The following is a 17,596-nucleotide window of genomic DNA, read 5'->3' as shown; positions in this document are numbered from 1 at the left end:
CTGAGGCGAGGTTTCCCCCCCCCTTCCCGCCCGCCGCCCCCCACCCCGTGTGTCCCCTCCTGCTCCGTCCCCAGCCCCCTCAGGGGTCCCCCGCTGCCTTTAAAGCAAAGCCGCCTCGCCAGACGGCGTGTTTGTTACGGGAACGGTTAAAAAATGGCTGTGATCGCATCGGGTTTTGTGGAGGAAATGCTGAACAGTGCTTGTTTGGGAGGGCTGGGATGTTCCTGAAACACCCACGCGAGGGCAGCACAGCATCAGCACAGCACCTTGGCTCAGCCCTTCAGTCGTTCCTTCGTAAATCCCTTCACAAAACCTGTCCTAAAACCCCTGCGTGGTGCATCTGCGGGGAGACACAACCCTCGTCCCCCCTCAGAGGCGCGGGCAAGGCGCGGTGGTTGTAAAGCACCGCCATCCGTCCCTACAGGGGCAACGCGGCTCTGCCTGCGCATCTAGCAAACAGGGAGCCCAAAATCGGGCAATGGAGGGAACTGACACTACTCAAAACGCTGACCCCAGTGCACTGACTTACCAAGTGCTGTTGGAAGCAGAGGGGCTGTGTGATGGTGGAGGTGTTTAGAACAAGGGGGTCGGTCCCAGTTGGCACCTACCATGGCACAAGTTGCTCCACACACCTCCCCTGAAGGCCGAGATCCCCCTCTGCTACTGCTTCCACCTGGCACGAAAACAACAATTTCTTTTTTTCACTTAAACACTTTTTCTGTGTAGTGAGAGTAGGGGTAATGCTGTGCGCGTGGCCTGCCATTAAACAGGCAGCAAGGCAGAAAGCTGGAAGGCCTGGTATCTTTCAAATTTTTTATTTTTTTTTTCCCTCTGGTTATTCACCACACAGATTTAAAAGGTGGCAGCTGGGAGCCCCAGCAGTAAAATGTTAGGCAGCAAAGCAAAGGCAGCAATTTGGCCAGCGGCAAGCTCTGCTGGGTGGTGAGCAGCTCCAGCTCTGCAGATTTCCAGGTGATGGCTCCTGAAACGCCCAGGGGCTGTTCAGCTCCGTTTTTCGTTTTTTGGCCCAGCTCCCTTTTTATTGCCTTTGACACTCATGAGAAGAGACAAGCTGCAGGCTGCTCAGCTGCCTTCCCTCTCCCTCCCAGCCCCAGAACATGAAGATGAATATATCAACCTCTAAAGAGGAAGATGAGTGATATTTCCTCAGCTTTCACTGGTTTAAAGATACCACAGAGCTTTTTTTAACGCTGCTTCTTAACGGTTTTATCACAATGCGTTGCAGTCGTCTGGCCTTGCGGCACAGTCAGTGCTGTACATGAGCAGGCCTGGAGGGCTGTGGTCACAGAAAGCAGCTCCGAAGTTTACTGAATCACTGAAAAGCTCACCAAAATTATCAGTTTTCTCTCTGTGCTGCTTGTAACAAAGGGAAGAAGGAACATCCTGTACTGAGAAGCATCTGACATGAGCTGTCATAGCCACTTAGCATTCAGGAGCATGACCTAGAAATTCTGGGCTGTGTTTAGAAACCGTAATACTCACCCAAAATGCGCAGTGGAGGGTTTTGGCTGAAAGCATCTGAATTTGAGGGGGAATCTGCATGTCGTTGACGTGGGACTTGAATGTGTGCAGTCTCTGATGCGACTTCACGGGGATGCTATCTGAGAAAAAATCAGTATATGGGGAATATTTCCACCTTACTTGGATTTCAAACATTTTGCTGCCTCAGTAAAAAAGAAAGAAATTGAGCTGGTGAAATTCATGGGAAATAAATGCCTAAATCCTACTCCCTGTGTCAAATTTACCCCTCTAGGTGTATCTGTATACGTCAGATATGACTCCCCACATCAAATTTTGCTTTGAATAGTGGTAGGTTGGGAATATCTGTCACGTTTCACTTAGTTATTACTGCTTATTGCTCACTTAGTGCCAAAGTTATTATCAACCCCTGAATGAGCATCACCACCTTGCCTTTTACATCACAAAGCTCTATGTGTCAAAATAATTATTTTTCCTCCTCTTGCATTATTCGTGGGAGTGGATTTTTCCTCTACTCCAGCTGCACATGGTTATCTGTTAGCTATGCAAGGCTGCTCAGCCACAGGCAGGTCATCCTTCTGGCTCAGAGGTCTGAAACGGCACATTTTGGGCATGTCTGACAAGACCTATTGCTCTCTTGTGTTGTGCCAGCGCGTACAAATTTCGTTAGCAAGTAATTCTCTAATTTGGTAATCAGGAAGTGAAAAAATAGAGATAAAACACATGAGATGCACCAAGTATGGGCTAAAGTTGCACCAGGGGAGTTTTAGGTTGGATGTTAGGAAGAACTTCTTTACCGAAAGGGTTGTTAGACATTGGAACAGGCTGCCCAGGGAAGTGGTGGAGTCACCATCCCTAGAAGTCTTTAAAAGATGTTTAGATGTAGAGCTTAGGGATATGGTTTAGTGGGGACTGCTAGCGTTAAGTCAGAGGCTGGACTCGATGATCTTGAGGTCTCTTCCAACCTAGAAATTCTGTGAAGTAGTTTTCATTCTATCATTCCTAAAAAGAAGCTGTGCTGGTGGATGTATTATTACACACTCAAACACACCTGAAATCAGGAATTAAGGGAAATTCCACTTTTTTCCCCTGCACTTTTTCTTTCCTCTATTACCTGCTGAAAAAAAGCCTTCCTCCACAGCTGTTTTAAAATATAACTTACACAACTCCCAGATTCACCACTTGGGTCATTGTTTCAAAACCCGGAGCCTTACGCGTGGCTGTAGCGCTGCCGGCAATGCCCCTGACATCTTTTCGGGGCTTTCTCTGCTTTTTCCCCTTCTCCCTCTCCCCCAGGCCCTGCCGTTTCATTCACCTCCTTGCGGCCGGCCGCCTGCAGCGGGCTCCCCAGAGCCCCCGCAGCTTTTCGGCCCCCTTCTCTCTGCCCCCAGTAGAAGCCCCGCCCCCTGATGTAGAGGCCCCGCCCCCGGGTGTATAAACCCCGCCCCCGGGTACAGAAGCCCCGCCCCCATGGTGTAGAAGCCCCGCCCCCGGTGGTAGAAGCCCCGCCCCCTCGCCGCGTGGCCCCGCCCCCGTGACGCGGCGCGGCGCGGCCATGAGGCTGACCCGCGGGGCTGTGCTGGCCCGCGCCAAGGCCGCCGCGCTCGATGGTGTCCGGCGGCTGAACTGCTGGTGGGGGGGGGACGGGGACAGGGACAGGGATGGGGACAGGGACAGACGGGGATGGGCTGGGGACGGGGACAGGGCTTGGGGACACGGCAGGAGATAGGGGTGGAGACAGGGACGGGGATGGGGACAGGCAGGGGGTGGGGATAGGGGTGGGGATGGGGATGGGGATGGGGATGGAGACAGTGGTTGGGGACAGGGGATGGGGATAGGAGATGGGGACAGGCATGGGGACAGGCAGGGCTGAGGACAGGGCAGGGGATGGGGACAGGGTAGTAGATAGGGTGGGGTGGGGATGGGGACAGGGGATGGGGACAGGGATGGGGATGGGGACAGGCAGGGGATGGGGTTGGAAACTGGGCAGGGGATGGGGACAGGCAGTGGGTGGGGACAGGCAGTGGGTGGGGACAGACCAGGCTGGTGGGTGACACACACCCCTCAGGGTCCCAGATGGGACATGGTCGGGCATGGGGCAGGTTCGGGGCTGTCCCCCAGGTGTGGGGACAGCAGGGACGTGGTGGGGGCACAGCACAGGCCCGGGGCTGTCCCCCAGGTGAGGGGATGGTGGGCAGAGGGCTGATGCCAGGGCGGTGCGGTGCCACCCAGCCCTCCCGTGACACCCCTCTCCTCCCGCAGGGGCAGCCACCTCACCGATGTAAGTACCGCGCTGCTGGCCTCCAGCCTTCGGGGCTGGCACCCGCCCGCCCCAGCGAGCCCCCGCCTGTGCCCACATACCAGACAGCAGCCTGCACGCACACAAACCCTATCTGTAGGAAAGGGCTGCCCCGGTAAGAGGGACGGATCTGTCCTGGAGCCAGCGCAGGAGAGCAGCGGGATGCTGATGGGGCAGGGGGTGGAGGAGCTGCTGGATCCACGCTGGCTCCGGCAGCAAATCCCTCTGGTGGTGCCTGGGTCGGATTGAAGCAAACCTGAATTCCTTCTCCTGCTTTTATCTCGCTTGGGTGCAGTTAAAATCGCTGTGTGTGTTTACTTCTCCCTGGGAGTGCCGCTTATTGCTTCTCTCTCTTCCTGCCCAGATCTCGATATGCCGGGATTTGCCCAACGTCGAGGTGATCTCCTTCAGGTGAATGCCAAATCGCCGGCCTTGGAGAGGGCGGAGGAGCTCACGTGCCTCGTGGGGCCGCGTCCTGGACTTTGGTTCCTTACTGCCTCTGGGACTGTGTCCCTGAGCTGCCGGGCTGTCCTTGCCCCATTCCTCAAGTGGCAGAGATGTGGAAATGCTGATGTTTCAGCTCACTCCTCTGCACCTTTTCCCTTGCTACCTGAGAAAACAGTCCCTGTTTCGAGAGCAGTTCAAATGTCTCAGGATTTTTGCTCCCCAAGTCATACTGCAGGGTTTAGATGGGATTTTCAGGGCCTCCATGTGGGGCCAGCTTGCAGAAGGCTGGTTGAAATGCCTCTGAGATCTCACAAAGCTCATTTCTCCTGTCCTTCATCTGTCCTGGGGGTCACGCAGAACCTCTGCTGTCTTTGAATTTACGTTTTTTGGCTTGGGAACCTTCAGTGTGTTCTCCTGGCCTGAGCAGCTGCTGGAGCAAAGGGTGTCAGTGTGATGGGTGGCCGGGGAACCAAAAGCTGTCATTGAGCAGAGAGCAGTGCCCGCTTTTTTAATTCTTTCCTCTGGTTACCAAGACGAAATGCTGCCTTTCTGCTCCCTGTGAAACTCCTTAACGCTGCCCTTGCTTCTCTGGGAGGCTTCTCAGAGAAGCTGGTGCAGGAAAAGGGGCTGAAGAGCTGCCGTGTGGTGAGGGAGGGTGGGCACCCCAGGGCTCATCCCCTGCTCTCCCTGCAGCGTGAACGGCATCTCGGACCTCGAGCCCCTCAACCAGTGCCAGAACCTGAGCGAGCTCTACCTGAGGAAGAACAACATCGGGAGCCTCAACGAGCTCTTCTACCTCAAAAACCTGCCCCGGCTCAGGGTGCTGTGGCTGTCTGAAAACCCCTGCTGCGGGCCGGACCCCCACCGCTACAGGATGACGGTGCTGCGCAACCTCCCCAGCCTGCAGAAGCTCGATAACCAAGGTGGGTGTTGGCAGGGAAGCGAAGCTGGAGAGCAGGGGCGTGCTGCTTCCCCGTGCTGCTTCCCTGTGCTGCTTCCTCGTGCTGCCTGTCCTTTGGCCCTTCCGTGCTGGTGAGGCTCAGCCAGGCAGAGGCTCCCCGGGAGCCATCGCTCCTGAGCTGTTTTCTCCCTTCTGTGCCCTGCAGCTCCAGAGTTAGCACTCGTGGGACTGAAAGAGGCTCATTATAGCCGAGAATGTACTGCTAATTAGTGGTTTTTCCAGAGCTCTCTCCTTTGCTCTGGCCAAAGATGGATTCTGTAATTGGATCTGCGGTTACAGAAAAAGAGCTTTTCCACCTGCTGGCAGTAATTTGGTGGCTTTTGGAGCCTGCGAAGAATCTTTTGCATCCCTCCCTGATACCTTCCTTCTTTTGGGAGGTTGCTGACAGCCACCAGTGTTCTCCTGTGTGGGTTTTCCTGCAGGAGGAGGGTGAAAGCAAAAGGCTAGTACAAAGGAGAGTTGTTGGGTGAAGCCTCCGTCGTGCAGCTCTGCAGCAGCAGCACATTCCTGGTCACGGGTGCCGTCTTCCTGGGCTGCTGGAGCTCGTTGCAGCAGGCTCTAGGCTGTTGTTTTGGCTTTTGCAGCCGTGACAGAGGAGGAACTGTCCCAGGCCCTGCTTGATGGGGAGGAGATCACGGCCCCGCCGGTCAGGAGGAGCGTGGGGAACGGCTGCCCCGAGTCCGCTGAGCCCAGTGCTGCTGAGTCCACAACGGAGACCGAGAGCGAGCTGCTGAACTTCAGCCTGGAGGAGACAAAGTGAGCTGCTGGGCCTCCCGGGCTGAGCTCCGGGGCGGGGTGAAAGGACCTTGCCAGCCAAGCCCAATACTCTGCGGCCAGGCCGGCAGCTGGCGCGGGTTCCTGTTGTTCCAGTCAGCGTGGTGGAGCCGTGCTGGGGTAGTGGCGCTTGTGGCTCTGGTTCTCCATCTGCAGAACCGGCTCTTCTGTAGCTGGCTGCTTACTGCCAGCCGCGGGGATCCTCGCTGGCGGGTGAGCTCCTGTCCGGTCCCGCTCAGCTCCTCTGCAGCGTGCTCTGGTGCACGTCTGCCCGTGGCACGTGTCGATGTGGTCAGTCCCAGCCAGCCTCAGGCATGAGGAGAGAGCAGCATCCTGGTGGCAGCACGCCTGGTCTCATCTTCTGACCGTGAGGCTCGTACTCCAGGGGGGAATTTTGCTCGGGGTGCTGCGTTCTGCAGGCAGTGGCGGTGTGTGAATAGACGTGCTCTGAGTCCTTCGGCTGGATACTCCCTGCGTGGCTGCCTGTGACTGCAGGGAACTGGCCTGGCAGAGTCAGGTTTTGCCATCTGGTCCTGGTAACATTTGCTCTTCCTCCCTTTTTCTTCAGCAAAATTCGAGAGCAGCTCGGTATGAAGCCTGTTCCCAGGGACAAATTTTCCTCCTTTTCACCTCGAGCGACAGACTGCAGCCGAAAGAAGAGAGTGAGTATCTTTAAAGACCCAAGTGCTTTTCATCCTTAAGACGCCATGCAGTGTTTTTGGTTTTTTTTTTCCACCAAATGCGGAGGAAGCCTGGCGGGGTTTGTACTCTCCATCTGTCTGCACATAAGCACACGTGTCCTTACGTTGGGGCTGTGCTAAAAGCACGTACAAATCGGGCAGCTGGGGGACAGGAGGCTGCCGAATCCAGTGCTTAGGTGGTTCCTCAGCCCTCTCAGTGGTTTAGCCCCAGATGAACCTCGTGGATCTTGGCTGCCCAGCCGGGAATTGCTGCGTGCTGGGCTCGGTGCCATCGCTTCAATTGGCACAGGAAGGCCAGAGCCAGATCTGGACCATGTTCTGCCTCGTTCCACTAGTTGTTGCCCGCAGTTTCATTCATTCATGCTTTTAGCTTCCTTTGCAGTACCATGAGTACTGCAGGCCTTGGCCTTTTTCCTCTTTTTTTTCCTCTTTTTTATTTTTTTTTTTCTGGAAAAGAAAACATTAAACAAGGGGACTTGGCCACAGATTGCAGCTGGGGATGTTCAGGTTGGACGTTAGGAAAAACATTTTCCCTACAAGGTACGCAGGGAGGCTGTGGAATCTCCCTCTGGAGGTTTTCAAGACGTGGGTTGACAGAGCTGCTGCGTGGTGCTGGCAGCGGTCCCACCTTGGTTGGAGGTTGGGCTGGGGACCTTCAAAGGTTCCCTCCAGCTGCTGCTGTTGGGATTCTCTGCCTCAGAGCAGTGGGGACACATCCTTTCCCACTCTACACACATTCACACTGGAGAGGGAGGGCCACTGCTCAGCTGAACGTGCTTTTCCTTACCGGAGCCAGCTTGGAGGGTGCCCAGGAGGCAGAGGCATGTGGGCAGCTGGTGCAGGACTGGGTGGACGAGTCTGTCCTGCGTTCCTGTCAGCCTCCTCCCAGGCAGCCTCTGCCCCTCTCGGCCTCAGGGGGGGTTGGTTTGTCCCCGTAGGTGCAGGTGCCTGTTGCAAACTGCTGGCAGCAGTGGTGGTGGAGTTCCTAGAAGGAGCAGCCCGTGGAAGATCAAGTGCCCCGTTCTCGGGGCTGGCGCTAACGTGCTTGTATAAAGCAGTGTCTGTCTCGTCCCGACAGAACAACGTGCTGAATGCCATCCTGCTTCTCACGAAGGAACTGGACGCGGAGGGTCTGGAGATCGTCCAGCAGACCGTGGGGAGAAGGCTGCAGGCCTTTCGGAAGAAGGAGCTGCAGGAGGAGTGACGGAGCCTGTTGCAAAGCTCCCTGGAGCGCTCTGAGCCGGGGAGCCTGCCCCAGCCCAGCAGCACCGCTCTGCCCACACATGCCTGGCTACAGCCAAAGCCTCAGCGCTTTCCCTGCGGACGGGGTGATGCTGGCTGCAAGGAAACTGCCCCTTTAGCTCTCCTGACATTGCCCCTGGCTGTGCACGTCGCGCTGGCAGGATCCAGCTCTCGGGAGCTTTCCTCTTTGCATAGCAGGCTCCATTAAATCGCATCGCGTGTGGCTGGGGCCATTTAGTGGGAGCTGCAGGGAGATCAGCAAGCGAAACCCAGCAGAGCTGCAGACAGAGGTGCTGCTGTGCTCTGGGACTGAAGGCGTTGGCAAAGCCCGCCGGCAGCCAGGAAGATCGCTGCTTTTAGGTTGTTCCCTGTTGGACCAACACGCAGCCGGTCACGGCACCAGCTTTGTGTGTAGCAGGCTCTGAAGGCAGCTTCTGCCACAAAGATTTGTTTGAATCTGTTGGGAAGAAGCTGCCTAAAAGAATCGTCAAGAACTGTCTGGTGCAGATGGTGAAGGTCAATGTCAAATTCTTCATTTATCTTAAACTCCTGACTTTTTCTGGCCCTCGTTAGCACATCCAGCATCTGACTCGGCAATGAGGTGGCCCAAAGAAAACCTTGGCGCAGCCTGGGTGAAACAGCACATCCTGAATGCTCAGCTGTAGTTTCACCTCTGCGTGTCCCTGCAGGCATTAGAGCAGCTTAAGGAAACTTAACCTCGGAGCGAGATGCCCCTGTGCATTTTGTGGTTTGGGAGAAAAGCCAGGCGCTATTATCTGATTGCACAGGTATCCAGGGCGGTGTTAAGCTGAAAGATGAGTTTACTAAAATTTTACAGAGCTGTTAAATACTGACTGAAACGTTGTGACATACCAAATAAAAGCTATTTTCCCTCTAGGACGCCTGAGTTGTGGCTGGGGCTCAGCAGCCATCGTGAGAACAACTGACTCTGGGCATTGCTCTGTTATGTCTGGGTCACGGCTCGCATTGTTAGCCGCGGGGCGGCTGGTGGCCCCTGCTCCCTCCCGCTCCACTGGACATGAAATGCTTCATGCGACCGCAGTGCTGCTCGAGACCAGAGTAACTCCCTGCTGCCGAGCTGCTTTCCGGGAGTGCTGCTCGCAGCAGCAAGTGCACAGTGGCTGCAGGAAGCAAAAGAGACCGAGCAACGCTTGGTGTGTTTCATGCAGAGGTGCAAAGCCTGCCGGGGCAGGACCCAGGCGGTGGGGACGTGGCCCTTGGTGGCCTCTCGTGCCTCTATTCCTGGTGTCAGCACAGGCCCCCGAGCCCCCCGTGCTGTGTCACGCTGGTGGGAGGGAGCGCTCCTCGGGGACACGGGCTGCTATGTGGCCTTGGTGTGAGGGGGCACAGCTTGTCCTCCGGGTGAGGACTGCTGATGCTTTCAACTCCTCGGATGACCTAGTTCTTGCCTGCTGCGTTAAACCCGGCTGCGTTTAACCAGTTAGTGTGATTTATAATACACCAGACTTCCCTTGACAGCCAAGGCCCCAGAGACTTACCCGTCATCTCGTGTGCATCTTGCCCTTGCGCCGAGGTTAAGTCTTCTCCCAGGCTGCCCCAACAGCATGCTCGGCGGCAGAAATCGCTCCTGGTAGACACCCCCTGGCCTGGTGCCCCCCGTTTTGCCAGGAGGACAGAGGCCAGAGCAGGCATCATGGTTTGCCAGGGGGGCAGGGTGGCTGATGGAGCTGATGGAGCGAGGGTTTGCCATGGCCTGGGGCTGCTCCACCGCAGCTCCTCCTCTCCCAGCTCACAGAAGCTGTGCTGCTAATCCCCACCAGCGCCACTGTCCCCGTGCACAGCTCCCCGCCTACGTGCCGGGCTTGTCATACTTGGCTGCTGCCACTGCTCTGGCTGCCAAGTGCCCCTGCTGCTCCCGAGCCTGCCGTCCCCCTGTCCCCCGGGGGACCTGGCCCCAGTAAGAGCTGTGCCTGGGGTCCCCGGAGCAGGTACAGCCCGGGAAAAGCCGCAATGTTTCCTTCATCAGCAAGTTCTGCCGTCTCTCTGCATGCTCAGCTCTGGCAGGGACAATGCACTAATCATCGTCTTTGTCCAGAGCTTAAAATAAGCACTGTGGCCAGCTAGGGGAAAACAGCGTTGCCCTTAAAATCAAAGGGGGCTCGCCACTGGGGACAACTCCATGGGACAGAAAACAACGCTGTGTCCAAACCCCAGGACCGTGACACATCCCCGTGCTGGTGATGTCCCATCAGCCTGGCCCCAGGAGGGATGAGTCCTGGGAAATTTGATGTCTGGCATCAGCTGAGCCCCAGTGCTGCGATCCAGGGCTGTGGCGCTTGGCAGCCACCCTGAGAAACTGCGTGAAAGCCACGCGTGTCACCCCGAGAAGTCAGCTTTGAACTTCCCTCAAAGGTGGGAGCCAAACCAAGGGGGAAGTGATTTTCCTCCAGGGTCATGAGGTCGCCCCACAGAGGGATGTTGACTTTGCACCCGCTGGAAGGACCCGCGCATGGGAGAGGCCGCCCGTGGTCCTGCTCTCCCAAGACCCCTGCTTGGGATGCACACACCATGGAAACCTCCCATCCCAGCGTTGATCCAGCTCTGGCACATCGCCCGCAGCTCAGCTTTCTCACGCCCGCTCCCCAGAAACCAGCCTCAGCATGGGACTGTCCCCTGATCCCAATGCCCACCCCGTGGGGACCATCAACCCTGGTTCTCCCCATGGGGACGCAGCGCCCAGTGACCACACCATCGAGGCAGCTTTGGCTCCAGCGGGTTTTATCTCTAGATGCGAGCGACGCCGCGGCGGCACGAGGTGCGGCGGGGTCACGGAGCGGCGGTGAGATGATGGGAAACGGCCCCAGGGCCACACAGTGGTGGTGGTCACAGCCAAGCATCATGCAAGGTGGCCGGGGACAGGGGCTTGCTGAGACCTCTGCGTCGAAACAACTCCGGGGGGATGGGGCCGGGGGCTTCACCGGGCAGAGGAAACCCCCAGGGCCACCCCCTGCCCACTCCGGCACAGCGGCGCCTGCTCCTCCGCTCCCCTCCTGCGCCGAGCGCGCTCAGCTAAAAGCAGCACTTGGTTGGGGCGGTCAAGCCACGGAAGAAGGAATCAGGATAACCCCATCATTAAATAACAGCAATAAACTAGAAGAGGATGATTACGGGGCTGGGCTGCGCGGCCGGGCTCGAGGAAGCCTCCTTGCCCCCGCTCTGCGCAGGGCCCAGCCCTTGGACCAGTGATTTCAGGCAGGGTTTGGGGAGGTTGCGCTCGGGGACAGCCCCTAGAAGCCCTTCTCGATGCTGAGCGTGCGCCGGGTGACGTGCTCCATCTTCCCCGAGATGTACTCGGTCAGGCTGATCTGGTAGTTGGCCAGCATCTTCAGCATCAGCCGCAGGTTCAGCCACCACTGCTCCTGGGGCAGCCGGTGCCTACGAGGGGGGGACACGGCTCTCCAGTGGCCCCCGGGGACGGCAGCCCTCGCCACCAGCATCGGGAAGGTCCCCACGGACAGGGGACGGGGACTTACTCAAAATCCGTGACCTTCTTGAGCTCCGTCACGGGGCTGAAGGCCACCACCTTCTTCCTCAGCCCGATCACGCAGGCGGAGTCGGCCGAGTTGGCAAACACACGCCCTGGGGGGGACACGGCTGGCCGCGGTCACCTCGCCATGGGGACAGCAGCCGAGCTGCCCCGTGCCACCAGTGTCCCCCCGACCCTTGGCTCACCCTTGCGGTAGACCTCCCGCAGCTTCTCCGACATCCACAGCACGGCCTTCACCCCCAGCTTGGTCCCGTAGTTGCGGTCAAAGGGGGTTGGGGCCCCACCCTGGGTGCAAAGAAAACGCCAATGTCAAGCCCCCACAGCACGTGGCACGGTGCTGGTGGCCCTCCTGACCCCGCAGTACCTGCTGGAGGTGGCCCAGGACGTTGATCCTGCAGTCGAAGATCCCTTTGCCCTCGGAGGAGTAGAGGTTGTAGAGGAACTCAGTGGTGTAGTGCTCGTGACACTTCTCGTTGCTGGGGGAGCAGAGGGAAGGGGTGGGGGGGCCGCTCCTTCACTTGGTGTCCCCAAGGTGCCCCTGCGCCCTGGGGGACCCCCAACTCACCGCAGCACCAGCCCTCTCTGGATGTCCGTCTTCATTTTGTCAGTCAAGTGCTCCACGTTGGCCTGCGAGACAAACCACCGGCATGTCCCAGGCCTCCTACATCCACCCCACGTCCCCCAGATCCCACCAGAGCTCCTCCGGAGCCCGCCCCATCCCCGTTTTCCTTCCATTTTTTCACCCCAGCGATGCCGTCAGGAGCCCGGGGGCTGCTCACCTTCAGGTCGTGGATGGTGAAGGGGTCTTCGTACACGTAGGCGGCATCGGCGCCCACCGCGATGCCGGTGACGGTGGACAGGTACCCGCAGTAGCCGCCCATGGTCTCCACAATGAAGACGCGGCGCTTGGTGCCCGACGCCGACTGCTTGATGCGGTCGCAGCTCTGCGCCAGGACAAAATTGGGGATGGGGTCACACGGGCAAAGCTCACTGGGGGTGAGTGGGGGACCCCTCGCCGCTGCCCCTCACCTCCATGGCTGCGTTGACGGCCGTGTCCGAGCCCAGGCTGAAGTCGGTGCCGGGCACGTTGTTGCTGATGGTGGCGGGGATGACGCACATGATGATGCACAGCTCCTCGTACTGCCCGCGGGCTTCCACCAGCTGCAGCACCCCCTCGTAGGCCTGCCACGGGCACAGCCCTCAGCAGGGTCCCAAACCGCCCCGTTGCCCGGGGCTGGTCCCATCCCTCCTCCGTGTCCCCACACAGAGGCGCAGGAGATGCCACCTCCCTCTGGTGACACCGAGGGGCACTTTCAGATCCCTGCCCTCCCCAGCCCGTGCAAAAGGCTCTCCCCGCACCTCGAACCCCCCGATGACCAGCAGAGCCTGGATGTTGAATTTCCGCACGTTCTCCACGATCTTTTCCATGCAGGTCTTGGGCAGAGTGCTGCGGAGGGGAAGGGCGGTGGGGTGAGGACCACGAGGTCCTCGAGAGGCCGGGTGACAGCGGTGTCCCCCCGGCGCTCACCACTTACCGCTTGGTGCCCAGCATGGACCCGCCGCGCCCCAGCCAGCCCGCCACGTCGTGCCAGCCCACCTCGCGGATCTGCAAGAAGCAGCGCCCATTTTTGGGGCTGGGGACAGCCCGGCCACCCCTCTCACAAGCCCTTTGGGGCTTTCGGAGCCGGCGCGCTGACCTGTCCCTTGGCCAAGCCCTCGAAGCCGTCGTTCACTGCGTAGACGGTGTGGCCCTGGCAGATGCTGATGCGCACGGCCGAGCGGACGGCCGCGTTCATGCCGGCGGCGGGGGCACCCACGTTCAGGATGGCCAAGCTGAAGGGGCTCTGCGGGGACGGTGGTGGCACAATGGGGACGGCGGCTTGGCCACCGCACGCCCCTGCCCCCCTCAAAAGCGGAGGTGACGATGGAGGGGACGTCCCGCCGCTCTCCCTTACCTTCTCCTGCGCTGGCTTCTGGTGTGCCAGCATCTTGTAGATGTTCCAGTTATTTTCAAAGCTCCTGCAAGGACAACGATGGCTCGAGTGGAGAGCCCCCATCCCAGCGGGACCCTCTGGGGACACCTCCCGGCCCCCGGTGGTGGCCACCACCCCGCTCCTCACCTCCCGCGGAGCTGGATCGCCTCATCAAACCTCTTCTCGTCCATGGCCTTCTGCACGTCCTTCGTCTTGGGGGAGAGATGAGCGCCGTGACACCCGTGCCTGGGGTGATGGGAGCAGGACGACCCCAACGCCCACCCCAACCTCCCGGGGACGGGAGGCAAATCTGGTGCCGCCACCGGCTCCACTCCCTCGGGGACCCCCGGTGCCACCGTGTACTCACCACCTGGACGCACTCCATCAGGGGCAGCCGCACCGACTGGTTCCCCGACAGGCTCACCACGCAGGCAGGGGTGTCCGGGGTGGCCTCCAGCAGCGCCATCACCGCCTCCATCCCCATCTTGCTGCTCTGAAAAGGGTTTTGGGGCACGGGGTGGGGGGGACACCCATTGGGGCGTCACTCTGGGGCCACCCTCGCTGATGCCTGCACCTCGCTATGGGTGCGCACGGTTAGGAATCAAGCAGCAGAGCGTGCTTGATCATTTCCTATTTATGGTTGGAAAGCCACTGAATTATTTAAAAGTGGTGATTTCACAGCCAATTAAGGGAAATGGGGCGATCACTCTGCCCGGCTGCGCCTTGGGGGGGACTGTGTGAGCTCGATCCAAGCTGGCACATCCTTGTGATGGAGCACGGTACCCCCAAATCCCCCTTCTGCCGTGCTCCCAGCCCTTTTCCGAGCTCCCCGCCCCCTCCTGCAGCAGCTTTCCCCCTGCCCAGGACCCACCAGCACGCGGTCAAAGGCTGAGGGCGTCCCCCCGCGCTGCACGTGGCCCAGGACGGTGACCCGAGTGTCGAAGCCCAGGCGCTGCACCACCAGCTGCGGAGCGGAGAGGCCGTCAGGCCGGGCAGGATCCGGCTGTGGCCAGGGGAGTGGGTGGAGGCGGAGGGAGGGGGCCTTACGTCCTTCACGTAGTTGGAGGTGATGGGCTTGCCATTGCGGTCGATGGCGCCCTCCGCGATGATGATGATGTTGAGCCGCGACCCTCGGCTGCGCGTCTGGCGTGGCGTGGGGAGGGGGAAGGAAAAAAACCACGTTGGCAAAATCAGCATTATTTGGGTCCGTCCCCGCACCCAGCACCCTTCCTGCGGTTCCCCGGTGGGGGTCGCAGGGGATGGGTCCCCTCTCACCTCCCCGAGCCTCTCGCACATCATGTCCTCCCAGCCGTCCTCCGGAGGGGATTCGGGGATGAAGAGCCAGTCGGCCCCCGAGGCCAGCCCGGACACCAGCGCCAGGTACCTGCGGGGAGCGGCGTTGGCACCCGCGTGTCCCCAGGGTCCCAAAACGCAGCAGTGGTGGCGCTGCCCCCCCGCCGTGCTCCTCACCCACAGTGCCGGCCCATCACCTCCAGCACGAACGTCCGCTGGTGGCTGCAAGGAGAGCGAAGGGAGGAAGAGGAGGAGGAGGAGGAGGAGGAGGGAGGCTGGGCGTGCGCCCACGGGTGCCGGGGACGAGGGGCAGCCCGCGCCGCTCACCTCTGCGCCGTGGTGGTGATGGCGTCGATCACCTCCATGATGCGGTGCAGCGCCGAGTCGGTGCCGATGGTCATGTCGGTGCCGCAGAAGTCGTTGTCGATGGAGCCCACCAGCCCCACGATGTTCAGCCGCCCGTTCGCCTTCGCCACCTCCTCGCTGATCTGCCCTGCTCCCCCCCGATTCCCCGCAACACCGGGCTTTGAGCTCCGCAGCCTTTCCGACCTCCCGTCCCAGGGGATCCCCCTCTTCGCCCCCCTCGCCCCCACGCACCGTCCCGCAGCAGCTCGTCCAGCAGCCCGCCCCACTCGGCGCGGAAAATATCGGCCCCCGTCAGGCTGCCGTCGCCGCCGATGACGCACAGGTTGGTGATGCCGTGCTCCACCAGGTTGCGGGCGGCACGCAGGCGGCCCTCCCGCGTGGTGAAGGCTTTGCAGCGGGCGCTGCCGATGACCGTGCCGCCCTGCCGGGGATGTGGGGAGGGACACAGGGGACACGGGAGGGGGGGGGGGGTGACGGCCCCCGGCTCCTCTGGTGGGTTAGGGTTAGGGTGAGGGGCGCCGGGTGAGGCTTACCAGCTGGATGATGTTGGAGACGCTGAGCCAGGTGGCTTGCTTGATGTTGTCACCTCCTTCCACCAGCCCCTCGTAGCCCTGCGGGGACGCGGAGGTGAGGTCCCCGAGCGCAGGATGAATGGGTGAATGAATGAAAACAGGGCCGGGCGGCTTTTGGGGGAGCAGGGGGTGGACAAACCTCGTAGATGAGGAAGACCTTGGCTCCCACGTAGATGCCCATGCGGGTGACGGCGCGGACGGCGGCGTTCATGCCTGCCGAGAGGAGATGTGACAGCGAGTGGCACGGGGGGGGCTCCACGGGGAGACCCCCTCCAGCCAGGAGGGGACCCCCAGCAGTTCCATCGTGCTGGGGCATGGCTGTCCCCGTGTGTCCTGTGTCCCTCGTGTTCCCATGTTCTGTGTGTCCCATATCCCACATGTCCCATGTCCTCATATCCTGTGTCCCCCATACCCTGTGCCCCTATATCCCATGTCCCCATGTCTCCTGTATCCTGTGTCCTCCGTATCCCATGCCTCGTGTCCCCCATGTCCCCGTGTCTCCCATATCCCTTGTCCCCCATGTCTCCATATTCCTTGTACCCCGTGTCCCCATATCCCTTGTACCCTGTGTCCCATGTCCCCCATATCCCGTGTCCCCATGTCCCTTGTCTCCCATGTCCCAAGTCCCCACATCCCGTGTCCCCCATGTCCCATGTCCCCATGTCCCCATGTCCCCCATGTCCCATGTCCTCATATCCCTTGTCCCCCATGTCCCATGTCCTCATATCTCTTGTACCCCATGTCCCATGTCCTCATATCTCTTGTACCTCATGTCCCCACATCCCGTGTCTCCCATGTCCCATGTCCCCATATCTCATGTCCCCCATGTCCCATGTCCCCATACCACTTGTCCCCCATGTCCCAAGTCCCCAAATCCCTTGTACCCCATGTCCCATGTCCCCATATCTTGTGTCCCCCATGTCCTGTGTCCCCAAATCCCATGTCCCCCATGTCCCATGTCCCCATATCCCATGTCCCCACGTCCCCTGTCCCCGTATCCCTTGCCTCCCACGCCCCGTGCCCCCACCCCCCGTGTCCCCACGTCCCGTGTCCCCGTGGCGCGTCCCAGAGGCCCCCGCGGCACCGAGGACTCCGCACCCGCCGCATCCCCGCGGTCGGGGGGGGGGCTCGGCAGCGACCCCCGGCCTCTCCCCCTCCTCCCCTCCTCCCCACCTTGCGCGTCGCCGCCGCTGGTGAGCACGGCGATGGCCATGCCGGCCCCCGCCATCCGCAGCCGCTCCAGCTCCGCCGCCGCCATCGCTGCGCTCCCGGCACCGGCGCCGCCGCCGCCACCGCCCCGCCCCCGCGAGGCCACGCCCACTGGTGGACACGCCCCCTCCCGGTGACCACGCCCATCCAGGTGGCCACGCCCCCCTCCCGGTGGCCACGCCCACTGCTGGCGCCGTGCCGGGACGGGGGCATCGGGGGCGTCGGGGGCCGGGCTGGGTTGAGCCGAGCCGAGCCGTACCTGGCCGTGTCGTACCGGGCCGTGCCGTGTCGTGCCGTGTCGTAGCGAGCCGTGCCGGGCCGAGCCATGTCGTGCCGAGCCGTGCCGGGCCGTACTGTGTCGTGCCGAGCCGTGCCAAGCCGAGCCATGTCGTACCGAGCCGTGCTGAGCCGTACCGAGCCGTGCCGGGCCATACTGTGTCGTACCGAGCCGTGCTGTGTTGTACCGAGCCGTACCGAGCCCTACCGAGCCGTGCCGTGCCAACACCAGCCCGCCATGCAGTCCCCGTGCCCGTACCGGGCCACTCTGCAGCTGTTACAAGAACCCTCCTTTCCCCCCAGTCCTTCCCAGTTCCCCCCAGTCCCTCCAACCCCCTCCCAGGCGCCCCGTGGCGCCCGGCAGGGAAGGGGTGCGGCTGTCCCGGGCTAAGGAAATGGGAGCGCCTTGGCCGGACTCCCACCATCGTCCTCCTCCTCCAGCTCCACCTCCCCG

At 60.6% G+C, this 17,596-nt stretch overlaps 2 protein-coding genes across 3 annotated transcripts; one reads left to right on the top strand and one right to left on the bottom strand.

Annotated features, from left to right (window-relative positions):
• Positions 1–3,037: 3,037 nt before the first annotated feature.
• On the top strand, positions 3,038–8,811 carry CFAP410 (cilia and flagella associated protein 410). Its single transcript, XM_082767126.1, has 7 exons — positions 3,038–3,132; positions 3,763–3,781; positions 4,164–4,210; positions 4,940–5,169; positions 5,792–5,963; positions 6,550–6,643; positions 7,761–8,811. Exons 1-7 carry the CDS (start codon positions 3,056–3,058, stop codon positions 7,884–7,886), a joined length of 765 nt encoding a protein of 254 aa, XP_082623252.1. The 5' UTR covers positions 3,038–3,055; the 3' UTR covers positions 7,887–8,811.
• A 1,862-nt stretch (positions 8,812–10,673) lies between these two features.
• On the bottom strand, positions 10,674–17,408 carry PFKL (phosphofructokinase, liver type). Of its 2 annotated transcripts, none has more exons than XM_082767115.1 (22): positions 17,126–17,408; positions 15,797–15,870; positions 15,619–15,696; positions 15,317–15,506; positions 15,047–15,212; positions 14,897–14,941; positions 14,702–14,810; positions 14,474–14,569; positions 14,298–14,390; positions 13,794–13,919; positions 13,574–13,638; positions 13,409–13,472; positions 13,151–13,297; positions 12,989–13,059; positions 12,813–12,900; positions 12,483–12,635; positions 12,233–12,397; positions 12,019–12,080; positions 11,818–11,929; positions 11,639–11,738; positions 11,440–11,545; positions 10,674–11,341 (listed from the first exon to the last, which is right to left on the bottom strand). In XM_082767115.1, exons 2-22 carry the CDS (start codon positions 15,866–15,868, stop codon positions 11,194–11,196), a joined length of 2,256 nt encoding a protein of 751 aa, XP_082623241.1. In that variant the 5' UTR covers positions 15,869–15,870; positions 17,126–17,408; the 3' UTR covers positions 10,674–11,193. The 2 variants fall into 2 exon arrangements, with proteins under 2 accessions (XP_082623241.1, XP_082623240.1); XM_082767114.1 differs by lacking the exon at positions 17,126–17,408 and adding an exon at positions 16,831–16,979.
• Positions 17,409–17,596: the final 188 nt, after the last annotated feature.

This window comes from Aythya marila, assembly GCF_965140915.1.
Source record: "Aythya marila genome assembly, chromosome: 9".
Classification (NCBI taxonomy): Eukaryota; Metazoa; Chordata; class Aves; order Anseriformes; family Anatidae; genus Aythya; species Aythya marila.
Note: the sequence above shows the minus strand (reverse complement) of the source record. Positions and strands in the feature narration are given on the sequence as shown.

Excerpts from the sequence above, each read along its gene's own strand:
- CFAP410 (XM_082767126.1), top strand. The coding sequence starts at position 3,056 with ATGAGGCTGACCCGCGGGGCTGTGCTGGCCCGCGCCAAGGCCGCCGCG. Across the intron at positions 5,964-6,549 it reads TTCAGCCTGGAGGAGACAAA|CAAAATTCGAGAGCAGCTCG; the intron begins GTGAGCTGCTGG and ends CTTTTTCTTCAG. Across the intron at positions 6,644-7,760 it reads ACTGCAGCCGAAAGAAGAGA|AACAACGTGCTGAATGCCAT; the intron begins GTGAGTATCTTT and ends TCGTCCCGACAG.
- PFKL (XM_082767114.1), bottom strand. The coding sequence starts at position 16,915 with ATGGCGGCGGCGGAGCTGGAGCGGCTGCGGATGGCGGGGGCCGGCATG. Across the intron at positions 12,636-12,812 it reads TGGTCATCGGGGGGTTCGAG|GCCTACGAGGGGGTGCTGCA; the intron begins GTGCGGGGAGAG and ends TGCCCGTGGCAG. Across the intron at positions 11,342-11,439 it reads AAGAAGGTCACGGATTTTGA|GCACCGGCTGCCCCAGGAGC; the intron begins GTAAGTCCCCGT and ends CCCCCCTCGTAG.